Raw genomic sequence first — 18519 nt, 5'->3', positions numbered from 1 at the left:
CCCGTCGCCGGGGCCTCAGCTGCCACAGCGATCGCGGCAGTACCTGGCAAGCGCTCACTACGTGCCAGGCGCTGCGCTACGCGCCGGCGACGGGGGAAGCGAGCCGATCGGGTCCCTGTCCCACGTGGGTCTCACAGCCTCAATCCCCATTTTCCGGATGAGGGAACTGAGGCCCGGAGAAGTCCTTCGTCCGTTGGTTCGTTCAATCCCGTCGACTGAGCGCTGTGTGCAGAGATGGGGCCGCTCGCCCGGGGCCACGCAGCGGACGAGGGGCGGAGTTGGGATTAGAACCCGTGACCTTCCGGCTCCCGGGCTCCGTCCATCATGCGCGAGAGGTCTGGGTGGGCCCGACCCCCGACCCCCGACCCGTTGGCGCCGACACGCGGGGCGAAGCGCCGAGCCCTCGGGGGTCCTTGCTCACTTAGGCCCCGGGGTGGGAAAAAAGGGAGGGACTTGTCGGGGCCTGTCGGGGGTGGGCGGGACCTTCGAAGAGAAGCAGCCCCGGCTCAGGGGAAAGAGCCCGGGCTTGGGAGTCGGAGGCCGTGGGTTCGAATCCTGCCCCCGCCACTTGCCTGCTGTGTGACCTCGGGCAAGTCACACCTCATCGGTGGGGCTGAAAAGTGCGAGCCCCACGTGGGACGACTTGATTACTCCGTAATAATGATGTTGGTATTTGTTAAGCGCTTACTAGGTGCAGAGCACCGTTCTAAGCGCTGGGGGGAGAGACAGGGTCGTCAGGTGGTCCCACGGGAGGCTCACAGTTAATCCCCGTTTTACGGATGAGGGAACTGAGGCCCAGAGAAGTGAAGTGACTTGCCCACAGTCACCCAGCAGACAAGTGGCAGAGTTCAGGATTCGAACCCATGACCTCTGCCTCCCAAGCGCGGGGTCTTTCCACTGAGCCACGCTGCTTCTCTGTATCGATTAGACTGTGCGCCCGTCAAAGGGCAGGGACCGTCTCTATCTGTTGCCGACTTGTTCATCCCAAGCGCTTAGTACAGTGCTCTGCACCTAGTAAGCGCTCAATAAATACTATTGAATGAATGAATGAATATCTACCCCAACGCTTAGAACACTGCTTAGCACATAGTAAGCGCTTAACAAATATCGTAATTATTATTATTAATAGTTAATTAATAATAATATTTCCCTTTATAGGTGGGCTTCCCGGGGGACCTGAGAGCTCCACCGAGGGGGGGAGGGGGCGGCTTCGGAAGGGGGCGTGGCCTATCGATTTGGGGCGGATCTCTCTCTTCCTATTGGTCGGTTTCCCAGGGGCGTCCGCGCGCCGAGGGCTCAAGGAGGGGCGTGGCCTATCTCCCTATTGGTCGGCGGCTCCGAGGGGGCGTGGCCTATCGGCTGGGGGGCGGATCCCTCTCTTCCTACTGGTCGGCTTCCTGGGGCCGTGACGTAGAGGGGGCGGGGCCTATCGGTTTGGGGCGGAACCCTCTCTTCCTATTGGTCGGTTTCCCAGGGGCCTTCCCCCCAGGGTTCAAGGAGGGGCGTGGCCTATCTCCCTATTGGCCGGCGGCTTCGCGAGGGGGAGGGGCCTATCGACTTGGGGCGGATCCCTCTCCTATTGGTCGGTTTCCTGGGGGCAATGACGTCGATCGGGGCGGGGCTGCGCGAGGGGGCGGGGCCTATAGATTGGGGGCGGATCCCTCTCCTCCTATTGGTCGGCTTCTCGCGGGCCTGTCCTCTAGGGGGCGTGGCCTAACGCTTGGGGGCCGAACCCTCTCTTCCTATTGGTCGGCGGCTCCGAGGGGCGTGGCCTATCGGCTCGGGGCGGAGCCCTCTCTTCCTATTGGTCGGCCCGTGACGTCGTCGGGGGGCGGGGCTTCGGGAGGGGGCGGGGCCCGGGAGCGGAGCCTTAAAGCGGAAAGCGCGCGGGAGCAGGGGGCCACCTGGGGCCAGTCCTTCGGTGACCGTACTGAGCGCCTCCACCCCGGCTATTTACACTCCGCCCCTCCATCGGCGGGCAGGTAGGATGATCGAGCGCGATGCCGCACCTGAGGGCTGGCTTGGGCCTCCTCCCAGAGCTGGGGAGGACAGCCAATTAATAATAATAATAATAATAATAATAATGAGCTTTATTAAGCGCTTACTCGGTGCCAAGCACTGTTCTGAGCGCTGGGGTATTCATTCAGTCGTATTTATCGAGCGCCTACTATGTGAAGCAGCGTGGCTCGGCTGTGTGACCGTGGGCCGGTCACTTCACTGCTCTGGGCCTCAGTTCCCTCCTCTGTCAAATGGGGGTGAAGACTGGGAGCCTCCCGTGGGCCCACCTGATGACCCTGGATCTCCCCCAGCGCTTAGCACAGTGCTCTGCACCTACTAAGCGCTTAACAACTACCAACATGATTATTATTATGAAAGAGCCCGGGTTGGGGGGGGGCGGTCAGAGGTCATGGGTTCTAATCCCGGCCCCGCCACTTATCGGCCGGGTGGGCCAGTCGCTTCACTGGGCCTCAGTCACCCCCATCTGTAAAACGGGGCTGAAGACCGGGAGCCCCACGTGGGATCACCTGATCAGCGCCTAGCACAGTGCTCTGCACATAGTAAGCGCTTAACAAATTATTGCAATAAGCAATAAACAATAAGCCATTATTATTATTATGTGCAGAGCACTGTGCTAAGCGCTTGGAAAGTACAATTTGGCAACAGAGACAGTCCCTGCCCACAACGGGCTCATAGTCTAGAAGGGGGGGGAGAGATAGGCATCGAAACAAGTAAACAGGCATCAGGAGCATCGATGTGAATAAATAGAATTATAGCTATAGACATATTCATTCATTCAATAGTATTTATTGAGCGCTTCCTCTGTGCAGAGCACTGGACTAAGCGCTTGGAATGGGCAGTTCGGCAACAGAGGCGGTCCCTGCCCACAACGGGCTCATAGTCTAGAAGTGGGGGGAGACAGGCATCAAAACAAGTAAACAGGCATCAGTGTAAATAAATAGAATTATAGCTATATGCATATCATTCATTCATTCAGGAGTATTCATTGAGCGCTTACTATGTGCAGTGCACTGGACTAAGCGCCTGGAATGGACAGTTCAGCAACAGAGACAGTCCCTGCCCACAACGGGCTCGCAGTCTAGAAGCGGGGGAAACAGGCATCAAAACAAGTAAACGGGCATCAGTAGCATCAATAATAAGAAGAAATAATAATTCTATATAGCTATGATTCTGTATAGCTATATACATATTCATTCATTCAGTAGTATTTATTGAGCGCTCACTATGTGCAGAGCCCTGGACTAAGCGCTTGGAATGGCCAGTTCGGCAACAGATCGTTAATATAAATAAAATTCTAAATATGAAGTGCTGGGGAGAGCAGAGGGAGTTAATAATAATAAAGTTGGTATTTATTAAGCGCTTACTACGTGCCAAGCACTGTTCTAAGCGCCGGGGTAGATAGAGGTAATCGGGGGTACTGAGAAGATCATCGTGCTGCCCCACGTGGGGCTCACAGTCTTCATCCCCATTTTACAGATGAGGTAACTGAGGCACAGAGAGGCGAAGCGACCCGCCCGAGGTCGCCCGGCAGACAAGTGACGGAGCCGGAGCAGCCCCTATGGAAGAGAAGCAGATCTTGTGCGTGGGGCTCGCCGTCCTGGACGTCATCAATGTGGTGGAAAAATATCCCGAAGAGGATTCCGACAGCAGGTAGGGGAAGGTGATGGATCCGGGTGGCCTCCTCCCCCTATAATAAACCCATCGTACCAACTACGACCAACAAATTAGAGACGACAGTCTTACCTTCGGCTCCCAGGAGATTCCTTCATTCGTTCAGTCGTATTTATTAAGCGCCGTCCTGGGGGAGAGTGCCGCGCAACGATAAAACGGTGACATTCCCTGCCCACAGTGAGCTCACGGTCTAGCGGTGGGGAGACGACATCCGTATAAATAAGTAAAATACAGATATATACGTAATTGCTGCGGGGCTTGGGGATGGGCGGGGAGGGGGAGAGCAAAGGGAGCAAGTCAGGGCGACGCAGAAGGGAGTGGGAGATGAGGAAAAGTGGGGCTTAGTCTGGGAAGGCTTCTCGGAGGAGGCCTACCGAAGGGGGGGAGAGTCACTGTCAGATTGCAGGATGTGAGCCAGGGGCTGGCGGCGAGACAGGTGCGATGCCAGAGGGAAAGGTTTGTAATCCTCAAGAACCTTGGATCTTGGTCTTGGATACTCATTTTCAAAAACCTCTCTGTCCTTGCTCCTCTGCACCCGCCCTAATAGCGGCGACATCCACTGTGTGCTTCTCTGCGGTGGAACATTTATTCGGGACTTCTCTTAACACCCAGGGGCTTGGGTTGCAAGATCACAGGGGAAAGATGACTGATTTCTGGGGTTCATTCATTCGACTGGATTTATCGCGTACAGAGATTTTCCTTGGGTTCTTCGAAGGAGAAGAAAAGAGAGGGTCCCTGACTTAATGGGGGAGTTCCAATCGTTTAAAATACGGACTATACCGACAGAAATCGCACCCCGGGAAAATGGAATAAAAAGATGCACGACTTCATCCGTCTACTGAAATGGCTTTGGCCAAAGGCGTCTTCCCATAATCTCTTCTCCGTCCTCACCTTTCTGGACCTCTCGCCTGTCCCGGCTAGTATCGACCCCTCTCTCTCCTTTAATAACAATCGTGTTGGTGTTTGTTAAGCGCTTACTGTGTGCCAGGCACCGCGCTAAGCCCCGGGGTGGATATGAGCAGATCGAGTCGGACGCCGGCGGGGCCGCGGGGCCGGGCACGATGACGGCGTACGTTCTGCCCCGCAGGTGCCTGAGCCAGCGCTGGCAGAGGGGCGGCAACGCCTCCAACTCCTGCACCGTCCTGTCCCTGCTGGGAGCGCCCTGTGCCTTCATGGGCTCTCTGGCCCCGGGCCACATTGCCGAGTGAGTGTCGGAACCCGAGGCTGGGGAACCGGCGGAGGGCGGAGGGAGGCACCGAGGCTCCGGGATGAGGAAAGAGAGAGCCCACGGGGCGACTCCGCGACGCGGCCGCCGAGCCGGCGGGGAGCGGACGAGTGGGCTGGGAAAACCCCAGAGCTCCGGTCTCCCGAATCGGAATGTTGTGCCGAGAGGCGGGGAGCTAGAAGGGGGTGAGGTGGGCTTCCCTCCTTCGGTCGGTCAGTTGGTCGGTCGGCCAGTCGACCGTATTTAAGGAGCGTTTACTGTGTGCAGAGCGTCGTACTGAGTGCTTGGGAGAGGACAGTAGAACAGACGCCTCACCTGCCCACGGTGAGCTTATAGTCTCGGGGGGAGAGAGTCTGTTGCTAAAGGTTTATCGTGTGGGAAGGAGTCGCGGGAACCCTGGGCCTCTCTCCCGACTTAGTCCCCCGACCATCCCTCGAGCCTGCTTTGTCTTTCCCTCCGGCTTTCCCTCTCTGCCAACCCCTCTGCCCACCTCAGAACACCTGTGGGGCTCCTTCCTGGCTGGGACTGAAAGGTGGATCCGGAGAAACGCCGCCTCCTATCCCGCCCCGTCCCCTTCCGACCCCCGAGATCGGGATCGGTGCCAGCGTCTCGGGGAGAAACAGCGTGGCCCGGTGGAAAGAGCCTGGGCCCGGGTGTCAGGGGACTTGGGTTCTATTCCCGGCTCCAGCGCCTGCCTGCTGGCGACCCGGGGCGAGACACTTAACTCCTCCGTGCCCCGGTTTCCTCGTCTTTAAAAATGGTGATCGAATACCTGCTCGGTCGATCGGTCAACGGTACCTATCGAGCACCGACTATCCTTCCTACTGTTCTTCCCCCCGTCGACCCTTAGACTTTGAGCCCCTGGGGAGAGAAGGACGGCGTCTGACCTGATTACTTTGTATCTACCCCAGCGCCTAGTACGGTGCTTGGCACACAGCGCTTAACAAATGCCACAGTTATAGTTGTTTTAGGGGTGACGATTCCGGCTTCCCCGTAGCAGCCGTTCCTCGGATAGAGGTGCAAGGCGGAGCCAGGGCGGGTGTTGGGGTAGAGGGGTGAGGTCGATCCCCCCCTATTCATCGCAGTACGGCAGGACCCCGGCCCAGGTCACCCGGCCAACCTGCGACCAAGCTGAGACCAGACCCCGGGATTCTTTCACGAGCCAGGATCGTCGCTCCCGCTCCGTGGGATCTGTCAGGGACCGAGCGGCCCTTTGATCCCAACTTCTGCCAACTCAGTAAACGGTTTGTCAGAAGGCTGCCACGGGCCAGGACTTTGAACCTCCCCTGTGGCCAGGGAGACGCAAAGGCCTGCTGGGAGCTCGGCTTGCTTGGGCAGCCTCAGCACCTTGTAGATCCTCAGACGGTCGGTTAGTCGTATTTATAGGGCGCTTCTTGTGTGTAGAGCACTGTACTAAAGGCTTGGAAGAGTACAGTGTGGCACTATAAGGGACACATTCTCTGCCCACGGTGTAGATGACGGGGGCCTGGAGTAGGGACAGGGCGAGGAAACCCAGTCGAGGGCTTTGAGACCAGAGCGGAGCCAGGAATCGATCCTAGGAGCCCGATGGGGACAGTCGTCCACCCTCCTTCCCCGTTCTGAGTCGGGAACGTGGCCCTCTCTCCGCTGGGGGCGAGGACCGAACTGGGAGGCAAGACAAGGGTCTGAACTTGATTTTAGGAGAAATACAGTAGAGACCGGGCCCTGCCTCCTGCTGCGGGGTGGGTGGGGCTGGGGGCTGCGGGCCCCACTCTCCTGGGGGAGTCGTGATAATAATGAGGAGGAGGAGGATATCTGTCAAGCACTGCTCTCCGCAACGAGGAAGTTACAAGCCAATCAGGTTGGACACAGTCCTTGTCCCATGTGGGGCTCACGGTCTTAATCCCCGTTTTACAGATGGGGTAACTGAGGTCCAGAGAAGTGAAGTGATTTGCCCAAGGTCACACAGTAGACAAGTGGCGGGGCCAGGGTTAGAGTCCGGGTCCTTCCGACTCCCAGGCCCGTGCCTCTCCGCTAAGCCAAGCCGCTTCTCTAATAATTTGCTCGTAATTATTAGTATTACTGGAGCATCTTTGAGCGGGGCCCATTGGACAGGCTCCCCTGGAGCTCAGCTCCCATCCTCCTCCCGGCGGAGCAACCCAAAAGCTGGGCACCCAGCGCAGGGTGTGGAGAAACGGTTTGCGGCTGAGCAGGAGAATTTGCGCCGAGGGCAGAGTATCTCCCCCCGATCGTAAATGATTAACGTTGCCCGGGCCTGGGCACGGGGCAGGGACAAGGTGACCCGGGAGTTCCCGGGGCCTAAGGGACAATTGTCTTCAGGACACTGGGACCTGAGGTTCTGGTTTGCCAGGCGAGGTCCCCAGAGGCAATTATCCCCCGTCCCAGCTCCGGCCCCTTCCTCCCGCTGCCCCCTTCACCCCGGTCGTTTCACTCGCCCCTCACTCCCGGTGTGCCGTGTGCCCTTCCAGGCAGGGAGGACCGGTTTCCTGGATCCTGGTCTTTACTGGTCCTGCTTCCCGGGGCCCGAGGGGCCCGTTAAGCCTCTTGATGAAATCCACCGTCCCCTCCCGCGGCCCGCCCCCGCCTCCCTCTCCCCCTCTTCCGCCTCTGCTCCCCGCCCCCGCCGCCCCCCGGCAGCTTTGTCGTGAAAGACCTGCAGCGTTACTCCGTGGACCTCAGCCAGGCCGTCCTTCGGGCCGAGAGCTCCGTCCCCGTCTCCGTCGTCATCGGCAACGTGGCCAACGGCAGCCGGACCATCCTGCACGCCAACGGGTGCGTACGTCTTCCCCGGTCCCTCCGCCCCACCCCGGCTAGGCTAGGTAGGGTCCGAGCTCCCCGCCCGTTCCCGTCGCTGCTCCCGCCCCTGCCCCCCGAGGTCTAACCCGTGTCTCCCCCCCCCCGGCCCCCACCGTTGCACTCGAAGCTTCCTCGTGGCTGACTTTGGGCGGCGGGGAGTGGATGTGACGCAGGTGGCGTGGCAGAGCGGCGGAGACACGCCTTGCTCCTGCTGCGTGATCAGCGGCTCCAATGGCTCCCGCACCATTGTGCTCTACGACACGTAAGGCCCGGCCCCGCCCGCGACCGGCCGGTCGGCTCCCTCTCCCCACCAATTATCCCACCGCGTCCCCCGGACTCCCGGGCGGAGGCGGCGGACCCAGGTTCTTCTGGGCCACCGGGTCTCCGTCCGGGCCGTTCGCACCTCAAGCCCCTCTTCCTTGGCTCTGGAAATTGTCCCTTTCACCGAGGCGGTCAGTGATTCTGAATGATCTCCAATCACACGGAGGAGCGGGCCGGGGGCCGGGGGAACGCGTGGCTCGGACAGTGATTTGGCTTAGCGGGGCATCCCGCTGAGCGGGCAAGTCGATGACGCTTCTGCTCCGACCGATCGATTCCTCCTTAATCGACCAATCAGCAGCCTGAGATGGGGATGCGAGCAATCCGGCGTGGGGTCGGCTGGTGGGATGGTGGGGTGATGGCCGGAGGCTGGGGTCCGTCCTCCTTGGTGACGGGAGGACCGACCGCCCTTTAGGCCCTGCGTCGGGGCCCCCGGAGGGCGGGGAGGTACCTGCCTTCGGACCGGGCCCCGGGCTGGCCACCTGCGGCATGGCGGCTGGCAGAGGGGATTGGCGGGAAACTGGAGATGCCGGGAAGTGAATCGGGCGGACGAGACCACAGGGTCTGGGAAGGAGCCGCCCGCCTCCTTGGGGCAAGGAGAGAGAGGGAGCTGGGGATACAGGATCACCAGCCCCGAGTATCTCTAGGAGAGGGCAGGGGATCGATCACGAGAAGGGGAGGAGCGGATGGAGCGCTGGCAGGTGGGGATGGTCCGCTCTCCCCCTCCGGCCGGCCCTCCCAGCGTCCTCTGCCTCACCGCTGGGTCCTTCTCATTTCCCTCGCTGGCCGCTCATGAGGCCTCGTGCTGCAGTTGGAGTCGTCCGGCTGGGGCTCCCAGCGGGGGTTTCCCCTCCAGGACTCTGGCTTCTCTTGCTTGCCGGGCAGGACTGCAGCAGTGCCAGCCACACGTTTCTGGTGCCAGCCCTCCCTGGCTTCTTGCTGTTTTGGGGAACCACCATTTTCGCCATCAGCGTCTTGTGCTGGACTCCCCGTCTCCCGTCAGGCCTCTAAACAGGTCTGAAAAGAGCTAAGAGTTTCTGAGGAGGGGTGAGGAGGCCTAAAACTGACTCTTCGAAGCTCTCGGACCCTCCCGAGCCCCGATTCTGAAAGTTCTCACCCCCATTTTTCCCCACGCTCCCAAGGAACGTGGAACCTACGGGCCAGAGCTCAGACCCGGAGAATCCTGCCTTCGCCCTATCATCTCTAGACGGTTAATCTCTCCCCACCTCATGACCAGGGCCAATCCCAGACTCCCCAGGGCCAGGCGTGGGCTTAGGGTTGAAAGATCGCTCCTCCCTAATAATAATCACCACATTTATTAAGCTCTTACTCTGAGTTATGTGGTAGGGTGGATACAAGGCTCTGAGATCGGATCCATTCCCAGTGCCACCTGGGGCTCACAGTCCGTCTTATATGCATTTTACGGACATGGAAACTGAGGCCCAGAGAAGTGATGACTTGCCGCCCGGGGTGTCGCCCCGGGGAGCTGGGAATAGAGCCCAGGCCTCCTGGGAAGAGCTCTTAATGAATGAGGGGCCAGACTCTATCCTGACACTCCCTTCCTCCAGACAGAGTTTGTCCCCTGAGGGAGAGTCATAAGCATTCATTAGCCCTTCTCAGTAATCTCTGCAAACTTAATACCCACCTTCCACTCCCTCCAGCAATACGTGAGCCCTGGCTATAATTTATTTTAGTGCCTCCGTGCTCCACGAGACTGTCAGAACCTCGGGGGCGGGGATCCTGTCTAGTAATTCTGAAATACTCTCCCAAGCGCTTAGTCCAGTGCTCTGCACACAGTAGGCTACTGTGAAATGAGGCTGCTGAGGGGAGCTCCGGGAGGGCACACGTACCAACGAAGTGAGGCTGGAAATTCCGGGGTGCGGTGGCCAGATGCGAAAGGGAGCCAACCGCTCCCAGGCTGCTCGGGGGACCAGGTGTGCAGCGTTACATGATGGACTAAGTGGCCTCCGTGGTCCTCGAGAGGCAGGTGTAGTCTCCCTGGGCCATTTTCCTTTGGATTCAATAATAAGGATGATGATGATGGTATTCGTTAAGAGCTTACAGTGTGCCAAGCACTGTTCTAAGAACTGGGGTGGATACAAGGTGATCAGGTTGTCCCACGCGGGGCTCACGGTTCTAATCCCCGTTTTACGGATGAGGTGACTGAGGCCCGGAGAAGTTGTGACTTGTCCGAAGAGGGCCTGTCTTAGAGTACTGTAAGCTAGTCAAATCGCTAGTCAAATTGTTGTACCCCTCCCCCTAGGGCAGATTCTGGTTCCGTGCCAAACCCGGAGTGGGGCCTGGTAATCTCCGGGTGGATTAGGGTGCTCTGCTCTGAGTTACCAATGCTAGGTGGGATCCTAACTGGGATTACCTGTCTTCCCTTCCAACCCCCACGCCCTATCGCTCGGGGCAGATGTACGGATGCCTCCCGGTTAAAGACCGTTGCCGTGCTGCAGGTGGGCCGGGGCAGAAGGCTGACGGTGCCTGGGCCCACCCCGCCTGATCTCCTGTGCTCTCCTCCGTGACCCAGGAACCTGCCTGACGTGACAGCCCGAGACTTTGAGAAGGTCGACCTGTCTCGGTACAAGTGGATCCATATCGAGGCAAGTCCTCCCGCCATCCTCAGCAGCTCGCGCCGATGCTTTCGCCGAGGCCAGGCCCCTGACTCCCGAGCCGAGGGGTGGAATCTCAGCCCGTGGTCACCGAGGCCTCCCCAAGCCAGGCCCCCGCAGCTCCCGGCCACGGCCACGTTGTTGAAGCCGGGGGGGGGCGGAGACCAACCGCAGACTCCGGCCTTGTGCTTATGAAGCTCTGGGGTTTGGCTGGACTCACGGTGGCCCCGGGTGGGGCCGGTGCCAGGGAAACCGAAGAAAGTACCCGCGTTCTTCTTGGAGCCCGACCACGTCCTCGAGGGGGAGGAAGCTCGGTGCTCAGCCACTCGGGTCCCTTAGGCGGCCAGAGGGAGGTCGGGTACCGTTGAGCTGAAGAGATGCCGAGAGAGCTCTCAGCAGGGAGGCCGGGGCTGCCCTTGCCCTCGGTGACCGTGGCCCCGTGCCGGGAGCCCTGAGCCTGCCCTCCAGCTCTCTCCGGCCCCGTCAAACCACCTGCGCGGGGCCCCTCTGTTAGTGTTCGGCCGCTGGGTTCCCTTGCTCCGTGTCTTCATTCTCCCTCGTTCGCAGTGGGCGGGGGCTGGTGCCTCCGAGGGCTTGGCTTGGGGCCCGGCTACAAGTCCAGCTGAAGTTGGAGAGGCCAGGACGGGGGACCTTCCTCCCCGACCCAGCCTCCCTAGAGAGCTGTGTGTCGAAAGGGGGCCTGTGTGTCATCCCAGGTGGTTGTTTATCTCGCCTAGGGGTTGAGTATCTCCTCTGGGGACTGTATCTCCCCTGGGGGTTGTGTATCTCCCCTGGGGATTGTGTCTCTCCCCTGAGAGTCGTGTATCTCCCCCTGGGGGCTGTGTGTCTGCCCCGGGAACTGGGCACTGACCCCGCTGCCTCCCCGGGCGCTGCAGGGCCGGAACGCGGCGGAGCAGGTGAAGATGCTGCAGCGGGTGGATCAGTATAACAAGGCCCGTCCCCCCGAGCTGCAGATCCGGACGTCCGTGGAGGTGGAGAAGCCCCGGGAGGAGCTCTTTCAGCTGTTTGGATGTGGAGATGTGGTAAGATGTGTGAGGAGCAGCGTCGCTTAGCGGAAAGAGTACGGGCTTGGGAGTCGGAGGTTGGGGCTTCTAATTCTAATTCAAACCTCCACTTGTCAGCCATGTGACTTTGGGCGAGCCACTTAACTTCTCTGTGCCTCAGCTACCTCATCTGTAAAATGGGGATTAGGACTGTGAGCCCCACGTGGGGCAACCTGATAACCTTGTATCTACCCCAGTGCTTAGAAAGGTGCTTGGCACGTAGTAAGCGCTTAACAAATACCGTCATTACTGCTATTAATAAGTGCCTCAAGAGTCGGCAGCAAATAACCCTTGCCATAGCCAGGTTGGGGCCCGACTCCCCTCAAACCCGGGCCTGCCAGCTCTGGTCACCTCCAGCACCCTGCTCATCGCAGCTTGGAAGGAGCTGGGTTGGCCCAGAGCGAGGGTGATGGAAATCTGCAGAGCCTGGGTGCTCAGGTCTGCCAGGTCTCCCAGGAAGTACCTGTCTGTAGAATGAAAGAAGCAGAATGACCTGCTAGGGGCCAGGCCTGGCAACTGAGGCCTAGCGGGGGCTTAGGAACTTGGCTCCAGGAACTGCCCGTGTCGCTTGTTCCCAGCCATCTGCCTGACCGGTCAGCCCAGTGGCAGTGTGGCCCAGTGGAAAGAATATTGGACCGGGAGTCAGGAGACCCACGATCCGGGGCCGGGCTCTGCCAATTGCCTGCTGAGTGGTCTTGGGCAGGTTCCTTAACGTCTCCATTTCTCTTCTGTAAAGGGGGATTGAAAATATCTAATCTCTTTCCAGCTGGAAGCCGCATGTGGGATAGGCACTGTGTCTGATCTGATTACACCGTATGGCCCTCGGCGCTCAGTGTATAGTAAACACTTAATATATGCCGTGATTATTACCGATGGAATCTTTACCCTGAAGGAGCACGAGATGTATTTGGGCGGGATTGAGAGCACTGGTGGTAATAATAAATGTGGCGTTTGTGATAGAGTAAGTAATAACTGCAGTAGAGTCCTCTAGACTTTAAGTTAGTTGTGGACAGGGAATGCATCTGTCAACTCGATTGAATTTTACTCTTCCAAGTGCTTAGGAGAGTGCTCCGCACACGGTGAGCGTTCAGTAGACACCATGGATAGATTATTGGTTAAATGCTCGGGCAGTGCAGCAGATGCAGAGCAGGGGCAGCGGGGAAACTTCCCTTCATTAGAGCCGTCTCCCCGCAGGTGTTCGTCAGCAAGGATGTAGCCAAGCACATGGGTTTCCGGTCGGCGGCTGAGACCCTCGAGGGGCTTTACGGCCGTGTGAGGAAGGGGTGAGCTGGGGCAAAAGCTGAGGGGTGGGGAGCGGGTTGAGAATCCCCCTCGTCTCGTCCCGGGGAATAATCCAGAAGTAGCGTAGCCCTGCGGATTGGGGGCCTGGTCCCGGGGCGGTGCCCCGGCCCGGCCCTGCCCTGGGCCCGGTGGCCAGCTTGGTAGCGGAGGGGAGGGGCGGTGGGGTAGGGCCCGGCCGGGGCTGAGGGAAGTGTCCCGCAGGGCCGTGCTTGTGTGCGCGTGGGCGGAGCAGGGAGCGGATGCGCTGGGGCCCGACGGGCAGCTCCTGCACTCAGACGCCTTCCCCCCTCCTCGGGTGGTGGACACGCTGGGAGCTGGGGACACCTTCAACGCTTCGTTCATCTTCAGCCTCTGTCAAGGTGAGAACCACCCTGGGGACTGAGGGGCGAGGTCTGGGAACGCGGAGCAGGGGAGCTTGGGGTCTCGGCGGAGGGTGAACGGATGGGCCGGTTTGCCCTCCTGTCCTGGGGTCACCTTTGGAACGTGAGAACGGGCAAAGGGATAATAAGCTGGTCTGAGCTTTGCTGCCGTCTGGTCCCCAAAAACTCTCGTCGGCTGTGGCCTCTGGTGTTCTGAACCGGTCCTGGGCCGCCCTTTTAATAATAATAATCATGGTATTTGTTAAGCGCTTACTATGCGCCAAGCACTGTCCTGGACACCCTGGGCAGAGAGTTGTCCTCTTCCTTCCTGGGTGATTTGTCTCGGGGCTCTAAGGGCTTGGGGCTTTTATGGGAACCTGGATCAGACAGACCAGACCCCCAACAAAGAATGGCGTAAATCTTCAGCTGGTCACCCCGGGTTCCTCAGGTCTCGGGAGCCTGGGACGACCGGTCGGCTGCCTCCGACCACACTTCCAGGCTGGCAGTCTGATCCCAAGGAGCCGGGGAGGGATCGGGCCAGCCTCGGCCTTGCAGGGAGTAGGAGGGGTGGGCGCCTAGCCTTTCGCGCTGCCAATGGGGGTTCACGCCCTTCCCTCCAGGAAAAAGCGTGCAGGAGGCCCTGGTCTTCGGCTGTCAAGTGGCAGGCAAGAAGTGTGGGCTGCACGGCTACGACGGCATCGTGTGACGGCTCCCGGTGGCTGCGGGCCCAACCTGTCCGGCCAGGACGGTAGCCCGAGGAGCCCGAGAGACGGCCACGGCCGTGCCAACGGTCCCAACTCCCGGGAAGTTGGGGGTTACTGCTCCCTTGCTCCCACCCCTCGGACCCCAGCTGTCTTCATTATCCAGCCCCCCAAATTAAATAGACGTTTCCCCGAGGAGCCAAGGCCATCCTGTCGTCGGATGCGTGGAGGCGGCCTGTCCCCGATCCGGCCGGAGGGACCTCCACAGACCCCACCGGGGAGGGAAGCCTAGGCTCCGATCCTTTCGCTCCAGGAAAGAACCCCACCCCACCCCCCCCCCGAGGTCCAGCGGGGCATCATCCTTGGGAGCGAGTCAGGACCAGGAGGGCGTGGGGGGGGGGGAATGACCCCCGCCCCCAGTTCCTTCCCAACCGGCATAATCTGCTGGAATGATGACCACCCCCACCCCCCCACCCCCCCCGCGCCCAGGATGGCTTTGAAGAGTGCCGGTCCCGGGATCCCGTTGTCCCGGAGCTGCAGCCGAAGCGGAGATGGGGGAGAGAGGAGGGGCATTCTGGCTCCAGGACCGTCCACTCTGCTAGGCAAGAGCCGTGCTGCCCCCTGCTGCCCCAGCTCTGGTCGGATGGGGAAAGAAGCCCCTCCCAGTTATCCCAACTCTGAGGGTCCATCCCACAGCCCAGGGGCCGGGGCGAATAGAGGCAAAGCTGGGACTGGGCTTCCTTCCTGGAATGAATGACAGTTGGGCCGGGAGGGGGTTAGGGACAGTGGTTATTTTTGCTTTGGGATGCTGGGTGTACCCCACCCTCAGGGAGTGGAGCCCCTTATCTGCTCCCTCCAGAACGGGGCAAGTTTCACACCGCTTGCCATGCTTGGAACGATTGCGGCTTGCCCGATCGCCCCACCTTCCCTTCGGCCATTTCGGCGGCGGGGGGACTCTGCCGGTCTGCCTCAAGTAGTAGTAAGTCGGCGACCGACCCGTTCCCTAAATGCCCGAGGCCAGTCTGGCTCTGGCTACAGGTTCCGGGTCCCAGTCCGAGCTGGGGGAGGGTGCGTTCCCATCAGCAGCTGCTCCGAGCTGCCCTAGTCCCGAAGTCCCTCAGGGAGACCCGGTCACTTCCGAGCTCGCCTGGGGGTGTGAGAGGAGCCCGACTCCATCCCGGAACCTCTGAGTCACCCTGAACCCACTGAAGAATCATCTGAACCAAGCCAGTCATTCAGGGAGATGCCTGGCCCAGTTCAGGTGGCCTCCTCTCCCACCTGCCGGGGGTTGAGGAGAAAGGAACTCGGAGCCGCAGTCCGAGCTCAAACCCCCGGATGCTGGATGGGAACAGACCGGAGTCGCAGCGTGGCCAATGGGCAGTTGACCGCGTCCCACCTCCGGTGGGCCAGCGTTTCTGCCTCCTCACCTTCCGTCGTCCCTCCGTCTCCGGGACCCCAGTGGAACCACAGGCGGCGGAAGGGGATGGAGTTCTTTATTGGCTGCGCTGAGCCCCGGCCCCTGTCACTCGGGGCCTCTCTTCCCTCGGGACGCAGGGAGAGCGGAGGCTCTGTTGGGCCCGGGAGCAGGGAGGACAGGTGGACCCCGGGGCCGCACCCGGAGCTGCCGGCAGCCCCTCAACCCTGAGAACTGTCCTCTGTTCCCCAGGCGGCCTGAGCTCACATCTCATTCTCCAGGTGGATGCTGTGAACCTCCTCCAGCACATCTCCTTCAAATTCCCCCTGGAGCTTCCCCTGCTCTGAAGCCCCTTCCCCGAGTCCCTCATCCTCCCCTCTACCTCCCGTGGCCTCTCCCAGTTGCTCGGCCTCCCCTGCAAGCTCCAAAGCCTCTCTGCCGGCCCTTACGGCTTCCCCCAGCTCTCCAGTCTCTCCCGTTCCTTGTTCCAACGGATCTGCGGGCTCCGGCACCTCCTTGCCAACCTGCTCGGAGCTCGGGAGCGCCGGAGCCAGCGAGTCTCGGTTCTCTTGGTCTTCTGACGTGTCCCCTGGGAGGGCCAGTAACTCCACAGGCGTCAGCAGCCCATCTCCGTCTGAGTCCCGCGTCGCCAGCACCGTGTCGACCAGCTCGATCACCTGCAGGATGCCAGTCGGGTCACTCACTTCCCAGTGCCCCCCGACCCACCATCCTACCCCCTCCCCACCTCCTCTCAAAGAGAAAAAAACCCCCTCCCCTCATCCCCGCTTGTCCATGGACCTGTTGTGGCCATCAGACACCTTGTCCTTGCCCACCTGCCCCGGGCCTTGGGGATCAGAAGTAGTTGTCATAGGGGGTCTGTGCCATCCTGGCTTCCCTTCTCCCTCTGAGTACATACCTGGGGGGTGGAAGGGGGCAGGGCACCTTCCCCCGGGGCCAGGACCGCCCCCAGCAGATCCAGCAGCTCCAGCCCATCCAACCGTCCGCTCTGGTCATAGTCATGCAGCGCCAGGAGGTATAAGAGCACTTGGGGGAGGAGAGCGGGGTCAAAGAGGGGGCACGGGGAGGGGGAGCCGCTCTTCTCTGCCCACCCCGGGCACCCCGACTCTCCCGCCGCCTCGGCCCCGCTCCTCACCCTGTTCCCGGCCCATGTGCTCCGGGTCTCCGGCTGCCTGTTCCAGGCCCTTGAGGTATGTCTGCAGCGGCCTAGCCAGACAGCGGAATCTCAGCCCCCGGCCCAGATCTCTGTCCCCCATTCCTCCACCGCCCCTTCCCCGGGCCTCGGTCCCCCAGTTCTCTCACCGCAGCTGCTCCTGTCCCGGCTGGAAGGGATCGGGCAGGGGTTTGGCCCATTCTGCAGCATCCGGCCTAGAGGAGCCAAGGGGCAGCGAGTCAGGAGGTGCCCTCTGTCTTTGCCTCCCAAAGGAGTGGAGGAGGACAGCGAGTGGATGGCCTGAAGTGTGGGGGGAGGTGGCCTGGTGCCCATCAGCCCTCCCCAGGATGGCCTGGTGGCCCAGGAATTGGAGGAGCAGAGGGGCCGCGCTGTCCCCAGCCATCTGACCGATCCCTCTGGCTGCCCCAACCCCAATTCAAAAATAACCGAGAGCCCTGAGTTAGAGCCATTTGGGGGGTATCTGGATTTATTGGCAGCATCTTCTGCCCCCATCAGCCTCTCCCCAGTGCCGGGGACCCCACTGAAGGCAGGACCTCTGCCCCTCTCGAAGTAAATCCTTTCCCCCTCTACACCCATACAGCAGTGTGGCTTAGTGGATAGAGCACGGGCCGGGGAGTCGGAAGAACCTGGGTTCTAATCCCAGCTCTGCCACTCGCCTGCTTGTGAACTTGGGCAAGTCACAACTTCTGTGTGCCTCGATTACCTCGTGTAAAAATGGGGATTAGACTGTGAGCCCTATGTGGGACAGGGACTGCATCCAACTCAATTACCTTCTATCCATTCATTCAATTGTATTTATTGAGCGCTTACTGTGTGCAGACCACTGTACTAAGCGCTTGGAAAGTACAATTTGGCAACAAATAGAGTCAGTCCCTCCCAACAACGGGCTCGTCTACCTCAGCGCTTAGCAAAGGGCCCGGCACATAGTAAGCATTTAACCAATACCGCAATTATTATTATATACAGCCCAAACACCGCAGAGAAAGCAGGACCAGGAAAACCGCCAGATAGTCTTCACCGCGTTTGAATGAATTGTTGAGACACTTTTTATTGGCAGAGCTGCATCCCCTTCCCATCTTCCTTCTTCCTCCTCCTCACATTCCCACCCGCTTTCAGTCCTCCTCCCCCCATCCCACCTTTTGCTTCCCCCCCCCCCACTCTCCAGCAGCGCCGCACCCCTGTACCTCAAGCCTCCGTCTTTGGGTGCCGTCTGCCCCGGCGATGGAAACAGCAGCAACAGCAGAGGTGGCCACGCCAACCGGAGCATCTTCCCTGCGACTGAAACCAGGCCTGTCGGTTTGTGGGCAGGAGGGGCTCCCCCTTTCTAACACACCTTCTCCCCCAGATGCCAAGCTCACCCTGCCCCTCAAGCTCTTCCCTCCCCCCCCCCCACTTCCATCCCCCAGCAATTCACTGCCCCTCCATCACAGGGACCAAAGCGAGGATAACGGAAAGACAGGACAGAAAAAGCTTAAGACAAAAGAGCGGAAAGAGAGTGATTCACGTAAAACGTGGCGGGAAGAGTCGAGGCCATTTGAGAGAGTCAGAGATAATAAGACACAAAATGGACAGAAACGTACCTCAGCTATTAAAAGATCTTTATAAGCAGGCAAGAAGCTAGAATGTGGTTTCCTACTTATCCAGTAACTGGAGAGACGGGAATAGACTGAGACACGCCCAGAAAGAGAGCAAAATGGGCCAGGAAGGGCAACAACATCGATGAAACACACAGAGATCGAGGTTGACATTTTCCAATTTTCAAGGCTCAGCTTAGCCCTCACCTTCTCCCGGAAGCTTTTCCTCGCTAAGCCCTTTACCCACAGCCTACCACGGCACAAAATGC

At 59.9% G+C, this 18519-nt stretch overlaps 2 protein-coding genes across 7 annotated transcripts; one reads left to right on the top strand and one right to left on the bottom strand.

Annotated features, from left to right (window-relative positions):
- Nucleotides 1-1853: 1853 nt before the first annotated feature.
- On the top strand, nucleotides 1854-14268 carry KHK (ketohexokinase). Of its 6 annotated transcripts, none has more exons than XM_029072449.2 (10): nucleotides 1854-1982; nucleotides 3496-3669; nucleotides 4778-4894; nucleotides 7595-7687; nucleotides 7839-7973; nucleotides 10563-10635; nucleotides 11541-11687; nucleotides 12903-12991; nucleotides 13212-13369; nucleotides 13990-14268. In XM_029072449.2, the coding sequence occupies exons 2-10, from the start codon at nucleotides 3578-3580 to the stop codon at nucleotides 14073-14075; spliced, it is 990 nt and encodes a 329-aa protein (XP_028928282.1). In that variant the 5' UTR covers nucleotides 1854-1982; nucleotides 3496-3577; the 3' UTR covers nucleotides 14076-14268. The 6 variants fall into 6 exon arrangements, with proteins under 6 accessions (XP_028928282.1, XP_028928279.1, XP_028928283.1 ...); XM_029072446.2 differs by having other exon boundaries at nucleotides 7553-7687; XM_029072450.2 differs by lacking the exon at nucleotides 7595-7687.
- A 1278-nt stretch (nucleotides 14269-15546) lies between these two features.
- On the bottom strand, nucleotides 15547-17949 carry CGREF1 (cell growth regulator with EF-hand domain 1). Its single transcript, XM_029071625.2, has 5 exons — nucleotides 17861-17949; nucleotides 16805-16870; nucleotides 16638-16708; nucleotides 16401-16528; nucleotides 15547-16161 (listed from the first exon to the last, which is right to left on the bottom strand). The coding sequence occupies exons 1-5, from the start codon at nucleotides 17941-17943 to the stop codon at nucleotides 15748-15750; spliced, it is 762 nt and encodes a 253-aa protein (XP_028927458.1). The 5' UTR covers nucleotides 17944-17949; the 3' UTR covers nucleotides 15547-15747.
- Between the last annotated feature and the right edge of the window lie 570 nt (nucleotides 17950-18519).

This window comes from Ornithorhynchus anatinus, chromosome 9 (assembly GCF_004115215.2).
Source record: "Ornithorhynchus anatinus isolate Pmale09 chromosome 9, mOrnAna1.pri.v4, whole genome shotgun sequence".
In the NCBI taxonomy this organism is placed as follows: domain Eukaryota; kingdom Metazoa; phylum Chordata; class Mammalia; order Monotremata; family Ornithorhynchidae; genus Ornithorhynchus; species Ornithorhynchus anatinus.
This window is presented reverse-complemented; position numbering and strand designations above follow the sequence as displayed.

Excerpts from the sequence above, each read along its gene's own strand:
- CGREF1 (XM_029071625.2), bottom strand. The coding sequence starts at position 17,943 with ATGCTCCGGTTGGCGTGGCCACCTCTGCTGTTGCTGCTGTTTCCATCG. Across the intron at positions 16,709-16,804 it reads CCGGGACAGGAGCAGCTGCG|GCCGCTGCAGACATACCTCA; the intron begins GTGAGAGAACTG and ends CTGTCTGGCTAG. Across the intron at positions 16,529-16,637 it reads GCACATGGGCCGGGAACAGG|TGCTCTTATACCTCCTGGCG; the intron begins GTGAGGAGCGGG and ends TCCTCCCCCAAG.
- KHK (XM_029072446.2), top strand. The coding sequence starts at position 3,578 with ATGGAAGAGAAGCAGATCTTGTGCGTGGGGCTCGCCGTCCTGGACGTC. Across the intron at positions 4,895-7,552 it reads GCCCCGGGCCACATTGCCGA|CTTTGTCGTGAAAGACCTGC; the intron begins GTGAGTGTCGGA and ends GCCCCCCGGCAG. Across the intron at positions 7,688-7,838 it reads ACCATCCTGCACGCCAACGG|CTTCCTCGTGGCTGACTTTG; the intron begins GTGCGTACGTCT and ends TTGCACTCGAAG.